A 13,402-nucleotide genomic window follows, 5' to 3' on the forward strand; every position below is an offset into this window, starting at 1 on the left:
ACTACAGGTCTCTGGGCATTTGCTGTATTTGAGCAGTGTCCAGGTGGCACAGAGGGTCAGAGTAAAAATGATAGCTGTTGGAGAGCTGCGTATCTGCTCTGCTGAGCATTGTGTGTTGAACCAGAAATAGGAGTAAATAAAGATTAGGTTGTTTGGAAAACCACAAAAATTAATTGGTTGGGGTTTTTTTTCCCTATTAAACAGATTGTTGTCAATGGATGGGACATTTTTTCTTATTGGGCTACTGAAATAAATACTGATAAAAGTTCCGTTTTCTGTATTGCTGCAAAAATTGTGGTGCAGTATGATGCCAAACCCAGCGCAGTTAGCCTAGAATGAAAAGTTCCTCTTACTATGACAAAGAGCTTAATTTGTTTTAGTTTCTGCTAAAAGGCTCTTAAATGGAACATCAGACCATGCTGAACACCAGGCCACGTCTCCACTTTTCTTCTTGTAGGTGGGGAACTACTTGCGTATGTTTCGGGGTTCCCTGTACAAGAGATATCCCTCACTCTGGAGGCGACTGGCCACAGTGGAGGAAAGGAAGAAGATAGTGGCCTCTTCACATGGTGAGAAGATGAGCAAACGTTCCCAGTGATTTGTGTGAAGTCTGAAGTTTTGTCTTGCAAAACTGGCTCTGGCGATTCAGAAGCTTGTGTGCCCTGAGGGCTGTGTGAATCGCCCCAGCGAGGGAGCACGCTGCAGCAGTGGCACTGGTACCTCCTGCTTCAGCTTGGCAACAAGAGTCAGCTGATCAAACGTGTTCTAAAATCAAAGCATCCATTGTGGCTTTCCTGGGGCTGGCTGCGTTCATCCCCAAGCAAGAGCCACATCTCAGAATCAATACCATAGCCCAGAGGAGACTCCTATAGACAGGGAGGGGCATTTTGCCTCTCCTGTCAAATAGGCAGGAATGTTGCAAGGATGCCCCACTGAAAATGTGTGTCTTTGCTCTAATTTTGCCTCTTGTGGGGACTCACTGAGTGTTTATGCCTCCCAGAATTTGTTGTGGTGTGTTGCTACTCCTGCGACTGTTGCAGTGAGAGTGTATCTGCCTCGGTATGATTTTTGGTGGGAGGCTAATAACAGTAGTAGTATTTCTTAGCAATGTGACTTGCTGTACACTCTTAGACTAAAGCATAATAAAAATAATTGGTTCATTCTAGACTTATGTCTCCTTCCTCCAAGTATCCTGCTGACCTCTGCTTTCTTTCCTTTTTCTTTGTTTTTTTTCCCCCAACAGAAAATCAGCGGTCTCACAGTCCCCGAAGATGTAAGTCTTATCTGCGTGTTATTCTTAGCTGTGCTAGAGGAAGAATCTCTACAGTGACCTTTGATGCTGTTGCAGTATATACTAATGTCTGATCCTCTTCCTCTGATCTCTCCCTGTGGTCGCTCTAATTGCACCCTAATCCTGATCATGTGCTTCACTCTTCTTTCTCGGAACCTTAGAGGGACTCTCAAATGCAGATGGTCTCTGTAATTCAGCAAGAGCTGTCCTGAGGCTTTTCCCCTTTCCCAAGTCTTACCAGCTTTTCTGTTGATCAGTGCCTCTCTATTTCCAACCTTTAAGTCCACTGAGGGTTTACTGTGTTCTGGGCTTTTCCTCCCAGACGGCTCTGGGAGATTTTACATCGCTGTGGCGGATGTAGGTGTGCAGAGCTAAGGTGTAGCTGTTGCAAAGGGCAACTCAGGGTAGGAAGGAATTGTTTCTCTCTTCCTCTCCTTAAGTAAATGCACATTAGATTTAAAGTTTATCTAATAATTATGAGGATTTAAGGACTTTTTTCTGAAGTTTTATTTCTGTAGCATTTACTTCCCTGGTTGGTCATTTCTGTTATCAAATTTACTGGAGTCTATACGTAAGTTGCACCCTGAAAGAATGAGGTTCATCCAGTGGTAGTACCTGAGGGAAGGTCGTGTAATTCTAACCCTCCCTGTGTCTTGACTTGGTCCAAACAGAAGATGTTTTTAGCAGAGTAGGAACAGGATAGCTATACAGGGTAAAGAGATGCTGATGCCTTTTGCAAATCTTGGCTCTGTCACTATGCAGCCATTCCAAGGAGTCATCTGCTTTTGTCATTTGAATTGTATTTCTCTGTATTTTGTAGTGGGGATTGCCGTGTATTAACTAAGACATTACGCTCCTGCTCCCAAGAAAGTCGCGTTTATTCTTGCTGTTTAGATGGGTGGCAAAACCCGATTATTTTTCTTTAGTGCTGGGCTTCTGGTCACACCAGTGCAAGTAATGTACTCCAGTAGCAGAGTATCCTGGTGTGTGAGGGGGAGCAGAGGCTTCTGGGAACTCAGAAATTACAGTGTTTTGTCATCTCCCATGCGTACAAAATACCATGTCAAAACCTTTCTCGATGATTAAATGTCTCTGAGAAGATAAGCGAAGCCCAAAGGCTGCCTGGGGCACACAGTCGTACCACCTGGGAACCTGTTGTAGTCCCTCCTGCAGCAGAAGGGAGGGCTTCTCACCCTGCGGCCCATTAATGTTACAGTGCTATGTCATTCTTCTCCATGTTAATTACTGGCATCTCTCCTGGCAATAGATCATGGTTATACAACATTAGCCACTAGCGTGACGCTCTTAAAGGCCTCTGAAGTGGAAGAGATTTTGGATGGAAATGATGAGAAGTATAAGGCAGTGTCTATCAGCACAGAACCTCCTACCTACCTCAGGTAACCAGCGTTGGTGAGGGCCAACACCAGAACAGAGCTACGTGGAAGGTGTCAGCTTGGGCAGGAAGCACAAGAATTGGCATAGGCCCAGGCGGCTGTGCAGGGGATGCTTGCCAGTCCGTGCTAACTGTTGTTTGCAGTGTTGGGCAAACGATCTCCGGAGTGTGAGGATTGGGCTACTGCCCACATACAACAGGAAGAAAAACAGTGTTTGACAATACAGCTCTTTCTGCAGTTTCTGCATTCCATCTGTAACAGATGTTTTGCAGAACACTCTCTGCACGTCGTGCCTTCTGGAGACCTTGTATTTCTCAGCAGTCCTTTTAGAAAGTATAGACAGAAAATCCACATATGAACCTAGTATTTGTAATGGTGCGCTGGGATTTGTATCTAATGAGTAATTGTGAACTGGAGAATGGGCTTCCCAGAGGCTTCTGTGGAGCACAAGTTCCCAGTGGAACGATATTGAGGGTTCCAGAATAACGTAACAGAAGTTCACAGTAGCATTTAAAAGTTTAAAATGTTAACCATTTTTCAGTAGTAGCAGTGGTGCTCAGGGTCTGCAGCTTAACACACAGTCTCCTTCTTCAGAGAACAGAAGGCAAAGAGGAACAACCAGTGGGTGCCAACCCTGCCCAACAGCTCTCACCACCTGGATGCGGTGCCCTGCTCAACAACGATTAACAGGAATCGCATGGGCAGGGATAAGAAGAGAACATTCCCTCTGTGGTAAGACAGCTTCCTGCTTCTGAAAAGTGCAGACAGTTACCAAAATGACACGCTGCCAGGGTAGTGCTGATGATTAATACAATGTTGTGATTCATCTCTAACTGACAAAAGACCTACAGGTCACTAATTTGGGGGTTCTTAGTTAAACTGTATGTCTTATTAAAGTTCTTGCAGCAGCCAGCCATGGCTGAGAGGAGGCTTTCCTTTTGTCAGGAAATCTCCTGATGTTTCCTTTTGTCAGGAAAATGGTTCATTCTCTTCCTGATGGGTTCCTTCTACTTTCTGCTGATTTGCTGAGCAGTTGTTTAAAGGGCCTGCAAATACCATCTGTAAAGGACAGGTTACTTTTCACTGACATATTCCAGAAACTTTAATTTATTCAATGAAAAATGCTGCCGTGGCTCATGACTGACTAACTTTCCCTTATAAAAGCTGAGGAAACCAAGATAAATGTAATCCTGGAAAGCTCCCTTGTTTTGTTGGCAGGAATGTCTTATGATGGATGTAATAAAAGACGATAAACTGATTTTGGTTGACGTAGCCCGGCAAGTTTGTGTTGAGCAGTCTGTCTAAAGACTGACGGGAATTGCAGTGTGGGGGTTGCTTCCAGCAAACATTGCCTTCCCTCTGTGGATGCCAGATGTGTCATATACTAGTTGCATATACCGCGTTGTTGCTCTTTGTATTAGCTTTGATGACCACGACCCAGCAGTGATCCATGAGAATGCATCCCAGCCAGAGGTTCTGGTTCCAATCAGGCTGGATATGGAAATTGATGGGCAGAAACTCAGAGATGCGTTTACGTGGAACATGAATGGTATGTAGGAAGGAGAGTTTCCTGAGGCTGGAGAGATACAGTTGTATCCTTCACCAAATATGAAGAGAGAACAAGCTTGAGAGTGCATGACCTTGCCCACATCACAGAGCTTTGAAGCTCTTCCACTTTGGGCTGTATTCAGCTCTCATGTCTCTAGCGAGAACAGAACAGTTGCTGTGTGTGGCTCCTTTACGTATGGGGATTATTCGACCATAGCTACGTTGCCTCCGTGGAGCAAAGAAAGAGGCTGTAATTCCATGTCAGTGTGCATGTCCTTACAAACCTGATACAAAACACCTTTTGTAAGCAAAAAGTGATGTGTTTGGGATTGCCTTTGTCATGCTGTGGGATTAACGTGTATTCTGCAAGTGGCAGACATGGATTTCTAAGAAAGTTAACAGTGTCTATTCATTCTTGTTCTGTATCAGAAAAGCTAATGACCCCAGAAATGTTCTCTGAGATCCTTTGTGATGACCTGGATTTGAATCCTCTGACCTTTGTCCCTGCTATTGCCTCTGCCATCCGACAACAGATCGAGTCGTACCCAACTGACAGTATCCTGGAAGATCAGTCAGACCAGCGGGTTATTATTAAGGTAATATGGGAAGGCAGTAGAACGAAAGCATTTGGGTTTCTCTGGTTATGTTGTGGAGAGCAAGAGTACAAAGGCTTCCCGTGGAGCAAAGGAGTTCTTAATTCCAGTCCTGTGCCCACATTGCAGTTTGTCCTTTGTATCGAGAACAGAAACAAGGTAGCAGATTATTAAAACACTCATGTGCCAGCCCCTGAGATGATGAAATAGATTGTCTCCTTCTTTTGGAAGGACTAAACCTTGGAGAGCAAAGCTGTGAGCTACGCTGCTGGAATTAAGAATTTGGTTAAGGAGCTCTGCAGGTGCAGTGAACTAGGAGTTACCAGTTCGCTTGTCTTCTCCAGCCTCTGCCTTGTCAGATCATCTTTGAGAAACTGTTGTGAGAATGGAAACAAATGACCCGTTTCTTCCCTTGTCTCCAGCTAAACATCCACGTAGGGAACATCTCCCTTGTAGACCAGTTTGAGTGGGACATGTCAGAGAAGGAGAATTCACCAGAGAAGTTTGCCTTGAAGCTGTGCTCAGAACTTGGCCTGGGTGGGGAGTTTGTCACCACTATTGCCTACAGCATCCGGGGACAGCTGAGTTGGCACCAGAAGACATACGCCTTCAGGTACAGAACTGTCATCTTCCTAGTATGGCTGGGGGGGGGGTTCCTACTTTATGGCATTCACATCAGTGACTCGCAGAATAGTGGACCTGGTGCAGAAAGTCTCATTTGAAATGGGTCCTTCTGGCTTGTACCCATTCTCTCCTCCTTACAATTTTTTTTGCTTGTGCTCAAGTACCTTTTTCTGTTGGGTGTCATGCATTTCTTGACCAAATATTGATGAAACATCAGCTTTTTTCTGTGGAATGAAAGGCTGTTGTAATTAACTGTGACTCCCTCTTCTAATGTACGCTAATGATGAGCCCCAGGTACGTTTCTGTTTTGTTGGGTTTGCCTGACTTGGGCCATCCACGATCTGAGGCTTTGGTGTTTTGAACTAAGACTGATTGAAACTGCAGCTCTCTACCCTGGCTGACGTTAAAGTTGGCTTGATCATATGCTCTTCTCACAGCTGGAACACAGCAGCGTCAGGTTGGATCTGTCAGCTTTGTAACTTGTCTCCTAAAGGTAATTGTTTCCAGTTGTGCCGTGCAGTGTTCTGTGGTGAGTTACTGTGCTGATGTTATCCTCAGCAAGTTGCTGAGTCGGCAGGCTGCGCGTATCCCTTCATGTGCGCTGTGAGGTTTTGTGACCTCAGGTCATGGTGACAGTTGAGGAAGTTTGAGAGTTCAGCACATGGTGTATTTGCAGAGGTGAGGGGATAATACTGTTGATGTCAGTGTTCTAGAAGTCTGTTCAAGGGAGCAGGATGACCTGCCTGGGCAGCAACGGGAAATGACCAGCCCTGCTCTACCTCAGGGAGAGGACAATGAGTAGCTGGTGTGGAGGTAAAGCAAGGAGGTGCTGGAGGCTGTGGGGCAGCTGGCTGCTGCTGTGAGCTCTGCTCCATTCTCCTCCTCCATCCAAAGGTTTCCATATGATCAGCCTTCTGTGGAAAACAGGCACTGGTCTGCGCTGGACCAGTTGCTCTTCCACTAGTATTGCTCTGCTTCCTCTGGAGGTTAGTTTTATCCTGAAAATCTTCCACAGCAACTACTTGGTTCTAAAATGATCCCCCGAGCAGTTCATATTAGAGAATGGAGAGGAACCCTTTACCACATGCAAACTAAACCCTTCTATTGAAACTGTTGAGATTGTGTCTATCCTGCTGATGCCCCTTCTCCTCAGGGAGGTGGGGAAGTGACTTTTGCCTTTCCATCCACAAGAACTGACTGGTATTTGCAGATCCAGTATGGGACCACATTCAGCTGTAGCAACAGAACAGTGGATGTGCGTTCCTGAGAAATGATGGGATCCTGGTGGGTGGTAGAAGGGAATCTGATCCCTGCAGTGCTGCCTCTTCTTCCCTGCTGCCAGGTGTTGGAACCATGGCAGAAGGGAGCTGTGCACTGTCTGCATGGTGGCCTGCAGTAGCAGAGAGTGAATGTGTCCCTGCTGGTAGACACAGTCCTCTGCATGAAGCAGACTTTAGTGTACAGTTCAGGCTGGCTATGGCAGGGAGTGAGTTCATTTCCATAAGGTTTAGTAGGACTCCTCGTTGCCTGAATATTCCCAGGCGTTCAAGCTTTCTTTTTCATATCCCCCTGGAAGTAGAGAGGTGGCCCCGTTCACACCATGCTGGACGGGAAGTCTCTCTTTTCTACTGACAGATTGTTTATCTTCAACTTTTTAACATGCCGCCTACCAAGCCAGAGGGCATTTGTTCCTAACTCTTATCACTTGGCACATCAGAGGCGGGCTTTGTCCACATTTAGAGGAAACTAAATGTTCTCCCTCCATCCTGTGCTGCTCCGTGTATCACAGCTGAGTTGAGGAATTAATCTGTGTACACATGAAGTTGTTGTGAGGGGAGTTAATTTCTCCTTTTGCATTCTTCAGTCTCCATAACTTGCAGCAGGTGAAGTTTTAGTCAGTGCTGCCCAAGCTCTCTCAGATATATTAATGCCAAATTCACGCTGTTCTCTCAAAAAACATTTATCTGGCCATGGTTACTGAGGAGCGCTTCCTTTTAGGTGTAGTTCAAACAGGGAGATTTCAGGCCTTGTTTAGACAGTGGCAATGTTGCAAGGCGGAGAACCTAAAACTAGGAAGGGAACCACAACAGAACAAAGTACAGACATGAGCTATTCAGAGAGGAAGAAACGTCTAATTTAAACCTCATTTTATGTCATAGTACAAACATGTCCTCCTCTTCCCTTTTTTCTTGCAGCAAAGGAGTACTTTGAAAACAGTGATTAATGATATTTGGGTTCTGTGGTTGGTTAGTTCCTGAATTCCCAAACCACAGGAGTTGCTCCAAAGTCATTCCACTGATGTAAGGAAAGGGTCTGCTTTAGATATCAAAAGAACCTTAATATCTCAAGGGACTGGAGGTTTCAAAAGTCATGTATCTCTTAATCTGAGGGAGAGATGAAACTGTCTCTTGGTTGATGAAAGCCAGGGCAGTTCTTTCTGCTGGCCTGCTCCATGCAGACAAGGAGAGCCTGAAAGCCCAGTGGAAGGGGCGGAACTGCAAGCAGACAGGTAGCTGGTGGTTATGGGATTTGGGGGGGGATGGTGTGCTACGGTGATTCCCGCCTCTGTACTGAGTGTTTTCGGTGGCAGCACACAGCACTCCTAGGTACAGTTTTGTCTTACGAGACCTGGCCCAGGCTCTCCCACACCAAACCTGCATGCCCGAGGAGTCAGCCTTTCCAAAAGATGCTGTTTCCCTGCCTGTTGGCATGCCTTTGATGCTGCTGCCTGAGCCTGGGCCCTAGCACAGGGAGTGTCTTGCTGTACGGGAAATGCTGTAGCTGACAGTGCATTCTAGTAATCCTGCTAGCAGCACTGTCCTCTTCATCAGGAAGGAAAGGGGAGGAGGACCTGTCTTACTTTAGAGGTTGAGAGATGAGGGGGGATTTTTTCAGTTTATCTCTGATTGTTTGCTAAAGAAATGTGGTATCTGAGTTGTGTTGCAATGAAGTTAAACATGCGAGGCCAACTTAATCAGTGGGTGCTTGGTCTTAGGCATAATAAATGAGGCAGAGACCATGCTATCAAGTCCAAAATGCTAGTTAAGATCTAGCACTTAGCCCCAGATTGCTACACATTCCAGGCTACGATGAAATTCCTGGGTTTGAGTGTTGCTTAGTGGACATCAGCAGTACGGAAGTAGGTTTGACTAAAGCTTCCTCCCAGGATCAGATACCAAAGGCTCTGGATTAATTTCTCACTGTAGCATGACTTTGAAGATTTGTAGATTAATAGCTTTGATGCAGATGTCTGTTCCCGTTTAAGTTCCTTCCTGGGGGAATGTGAGGGCTGCCCATGAGCACTGAAATCTTGTGCATGGAGGCAGGTCCCTGGGGAGGGAGCCAGATGTGTGCACACACCTGCTGCAGAGCTCTTCTCACACACACACACTTCGTGCAGCTCAGGCGGAGCCGATTTCTAAAATTCAAAGCAAACATTTACATTCTGAGGCTCCTCTGTTTTTATACTGGGCTTCCGCTCCACTGTCAATATTTGGGAAGCTGCTCCTGGTCAGTTCCTGTTGACTTTTACTGAAAAGTGCCTAGTGAAGCAGTAAATATTTTTGTGCATGTGATAATACATCTGGTCAGGGCAGAGAGATCTCTGAGGAGCAGATCTTGTGATCTGGGTGGGACAGAGCCTGGTGTTTCATTGCTTAGTGCAGTAAGTAGCCACAGCCTCTGACTGCAGCAGCAGGTCCTAAAAGACTACCCTTTCCATGGCAATTGGGAGGACAACGCCTCTTCTGCTGCTGGCTCCCAGACCGCCAGGCTTTTGCCAGGGAAGGGCTCAGAGGTGCGCTAGGCAAACTATACAACCAGGAAGTCAAAGCTAGACAAAGAGCCTGTTAACAGGCTCTGCTGAGCTGCTGCTCTGGGAAAAGTGCTCCAAGCACTACTAAATTGGTGAGAACTTTGCCTGAGATTATTGGGTTTGAACAGTGTCAGCCAGTTACATGGTGGCTTTTGCGGGAGAGAACTGTCAGCCACAGTTGCTTTGACAACTTTCACGGTGGTTAAAGGAGACAGCGGTAGCTTGTCTCCCAGAAACTTTAGGTTCTGCGAGATTGTAACCATCAGCCCCTTGTATGCTTCTGGGGCCCAGACCATCCTAAGCAGGGATAAGAATGAATGCTTAAGGCTGAAACACTGTAAATGATGCTCTGTTGTCCTTGTGTCTTGCATCTGGGCTGGTAACCCAGAGCAGTGCTCTGGGACCACTGATGGATGTTGCTTTGTTGCCTTCTGCCCTGCCATGCAGTGAGAACCCTTTGCCTACTGTGGAAATCGCTATTCGCAACACGGGGGATGCTGACCAGTGGTGCCCTCTTCTGGAAACCCTCACAGACGCCGAGATGGAGAAGAAGATCAGAGACCAGGACAGAAATACAAGGTGCTGCCACTCGTTCAGACAGTTCTCCTTCTGGCCTGTCTCTAAGACAGAAGCGTAAAGCTTTGATGTTTGCCTTTCTCTGCTGAGAGCCAGCTGGCAGGATTTCAAACTTGCACACCACAACAGAAACTCATATCCCTTTGGCCTCAGGATATTAAACTGTTATCACCTTGCTCCAAAAACATTTAAATCTGTACTTTAACCATCTCTTGTTTAAAACAAAGTTTCCTTTTTTTCTTTCTCTTTTTCCTGGGCTCTCTGCTTTGCAGGGGATTTGTTCCCATAGGAAGGCATTCATCAAAAATACTGGAGTTTCGTGCACTGTCATGACCTAGGGTCCTGCCACAAGGCTTCCTTTGATGTAGGAATGGGCAAGCTCCTGGCTTCAGCCTGCCTGATGTTGACTTGTTTGCCAGCGTGGGAGCACTGTTGTGATTCCAGGAGGAGCTTTGCCCACCAGAGCTTTGCCCACAAAGCGACAAGCAGTCAAGAGCACTTGCTTCTACTTGGTGAAGTTGCTCCTGGCAGATGTTAATGAACTGCTAGAATGTCTCCAAAAGATACATTGTGGGAACAGAAAACATGCTGGCTGAGCTCTCTCCCAGGATTTTTTTTACTGCTGATTAACAGATTAGTAATAATTTTGCTTCTCAGCTACGGCTGTCTGAATAGTTTTCAGTAGTGATTGGTTCAGTTCAGGTTAATGAGCAAAAGTGTCCTAAAAGCTGTTACTGAAAATAGTGTCTTAGCCTTATCAGCAGGGGCACTCTCAGGTGACCAGGGAAGTCTGTCTAGGCAATAAATCTGACCGAGTTCACAGAGCTGCAGCAGCCTCCCCACAAGCAGTGGTTTTAATAAGATTTCACATGATGGTAACGCAGCACTTACGGTATCTCTTTCTCTCTCTCCTAGGCGCATGAGACGCTTGGCCAATACTGCTCCAGCCTGGTAACCTTCCTGTAGTGACACTGGTGCTCTTCCTACAGACTTTGTCCCTACTCCTCTCCCTGAATGGATCTAGGATTGGCAGGGGTCTTCCTGTCCCTGAAGGGGACACACATTCCACTTGCCAAGAGTTCCCAGTACTGCTGACTTCTGCCCCTGCCCCCTCCACCTAAATGCCTCATAGCAAGAACGCTGCATTAGCACGTGATCTAGCTGAGACCTGTGGCAGCTGTTGGAGCCCTTAAATACCTGTGTGTGGACAGTGTAAAGATTCTTTTGTATAGGTGCAACATGCACTATTAGGACAACTTTTTGAATAAAAGGAATGCATCCTACTCAGGCTGAATGAGCGGTGAATCTCCCTGTGTTTTGTGCTGTTCTGTTAACAGAGCAGTCCTGGGGGCCTGATATTAATGCTTTGGGGTATAGTGCTGAACACTGATGTGCCTTTAGTTTTCCTGAAGCATGGTGGAAAACAAGTGCTGTACTTCAACAGACAAAACAGCCCAAAACCTCTTGCTACAGGGGAGGGAAAGTGAGAATGAGACTTAAAACTAGAAGCAGCAAGGGACTCTCTAAAGGATGGGTCTGTGACCTCACTTGGTGCAGCCTGTAGTGGACTCAGTGAGGTGTTCAGCTGGTTTACCTGACAAGGGTACCACAGTGTAACTGAAGTCACAAGCTTAGCACTCAGTGCTGTTAGCCGGGTGTGTGGTCAACTCTTCTGTGAAGGCTGCAGCTGGGAAACAAAGTCTCTGAATGGGTACAAAAGTTGAAGCCTGCAGTGAGCAGGCAGCAGGTGGCTTTGCTGTGGTCACTGCCAGCACCCGCAGCTGCCAGTGCCAGTGCACCCAAAGCAAAGTGCATGTTTTAAATACCTTTAGCACTGCAGTGTCAGTATTTTGCAGCCATAGAATCAACCTGTGGAGTTTAATAACAGAGAATCCATTGAAGTGAGATTAAAAAAATTTGAGCTTGCTTAAAAAACTAATTAGAGCCTACCTTGTTGTTGAGGTACACCAGCTCTTTGATGGAGTTCCTGCCTTTCACTGCCAGAAGTGATGAGTGGTGCAAGCAGGGCAGATTCTTCTGGCAGCCTGACAGTTATGTTCAGGCCTTTATGATAAAGCCAATAGATTTTATGATCCTTGCTGATCCGCCTACACTGCTAGCACAGTCAGAAAACACTTTCTGGCCTTAATTTATCATGTTTAGACTTGAGTAATAGCAGAGCCAGTTCTGATTCCCAGGTGGGAGGGAAGTTTTTCCAGATGTTAGTCTGCAGGAACCACAAACTTGCAGTTTAGCAATAGTATTACTGCAGCCTTATCCTAGGCTCCTGTGCCGAGTGGTGCTCCAGCCACCAGTGCTTATTAGAGAGGCTGAAAGGTTATTCTAGCAAGTAAGACAAAACCTGCATGAAACTGCTGTGGCCTTAAACTAGCATCTGTGGTACAATTTTTTGAATTGCTGTGAAACTTGTGGTTACCTAATCCTAAAAGTTCACAAAAAGGTATGGACAGAGGAGGACTGTAGTTTCTGTAGTAGGCTTACAAGTACCTTTCTGTGCTTCTCAGATCCCAGAGAGGCAGTAGAAATTGCCCCTGCAAGCAGGGAGAGGTAAGTCAGGACAGTTCAGAGGGCCAGAGACCCAGGAAGATGAGAACTTCAGCCAGGTTTCTGTGTATGTTAGGAGTACTGGGAACAGCTGGGAGCAGCTCTCCTGCTGCACCAGTGCTTAATCTAGTACTCTAGCCAAAAAGCATAGCCCAACTTTTGCATCTCAGAAGCTATTTGAAATGGAACATCTTCAGGCATTAAAGACAAACTCTTCCGAGGGACTGAGACACCAGCTGTGTGTTAATCAGGTCATGAGCAAAGCACACTGCAAGTACCTGTTGAGTGTGAGGCTGCTCAGCTTGTAGGACCACCGTAGCTTCCAGAACCAGATTCCCATCTGTACAGGTCTCTTATCCTCTTCCTAGATGAAAATCTAAGTGCAGCAAAATAGCTTGTTCACATGTAGTCTGATTTTTCATTTTAAAAAAGGTGTTTTCATGGGAAGCCCACAGAGGAGGTGGGAGGGGGGGGCTGTGGTTCAATATTCCTTTGCCACAAGGCTTCTATACCATTCTTAACTAGATGCTGGTTACTCACATTTCTTAGTGGTGGTTTGCAAGCTTGTCTAGCTGAGCAGACTGACATTACCAAATGAGCTCTCCTAAGGTACCTTGTTTGCAGATATACTCCAAAGGCTTTGAGATCTGGTACAAGCCTGGGTGTCTACTGCATTAGCAAGAGTCATCAAATCCATTTAGAATAGAGGTTCCTGGTAGAGACTAGCTTGTTTAGTTTTCCCCTGAAATTCAGATGTTTAAGTTTCAGAACTAAAGAAATTCAACAAGAGTGGAATTACACTGCATGCGCAGACAGCCTTTATTACTAGTGTCAAGTGCTACGTCCAGTCACTGCCTGGATCAAGCGTCCAGCTCTGTCCCCTGTCCTTTCCCAGCACCCCTTTCTTAACTAGATTTCCCCTACATCCCTTCCCATACTCTGCAGTCCTGCTGACAGGAGAGGGGAAGGACATATTCCAGCTAGACCAACCTTTGCT

The 13,402-nt window shown here is 46.2% G+C and overlaps 1 protein-coding gene across 1 annotated transcript; it reads left to right on the forward strand.

The window, feature by feature from the left end:
• Positions 1 to 461: 461 nt before the first annotated feature.
• On the forward strand, positions 462 to 11,125 carry SMARCB1 (SWI/SNF related, matrix associated, actin dependent regulator of chromatin, subfamily b, member 1). The gene is made up of 9 exons (XM_010141205.1): positions 462 to 569; positions 1,244 to 1,273; positions 2,559 to 2,688; positions 3,280 to 3,417; positions 4,107 to 4,234; positions 4,663 to 4,829; positions 5,249 to 5,439; positions 9,712 to 9,843; positions 10,756 to 11,125. The coding sequence occupies exons 1-9, from the start codon at positions 476 to 478 to the stop codon at positions 10,793 to 10,795; spliced, it is 1,050 nt and encodes a 349-aa protein (XP_010139507.1). The 5' UTR covers positions 462 to 475; the 3' UTR covers positions 10,796 to 11,125.
• Positions 11,126 to 13,402: the final 2,277 nt, after the last annotated feature.

Source organism: Buceros rhinoceros, unplaced genomic scaffold (assembly GCF_000710305.1).
Source record: "Buceros rhinoceros silvestris isolate BGI_N320 unplaced genomic scaffold, ASM71030v1 scaffold27468, whole genome shotgun sequence".
In the NCBI taxonomy this organism is placed as follows: Eukaryota; Metazoa; Chordata; class Aves; order Bucerotiformes; family Bucerotidae; genus Buceros; species Buceros rhinoceros.

Bases quoted from the DNA above. Each gene is read 5' to 3' on its own strand.
- SMARCB1 (XM_010141205.1), top strand. From the start codon at position 476: ATGTTTCGGGGTTCCCTGTACAAGAGATATCCCTCACTCTGGAGGCGA. The intron at 4,235-4,662 runs GTATGTAGGAAG...GTTCTGTATCAG, and splicing joins GTTTACGTGGAACATGAATG to AAAAGCTAATGACCCCAGAA. The intron at 4,830-5,248 runs GTAATATGGGAA...CCTTGTCTCCAG, and splicing joins ACCAGCGGGTTATTATTAAG to CTAAACATCCACGTAGGGAA.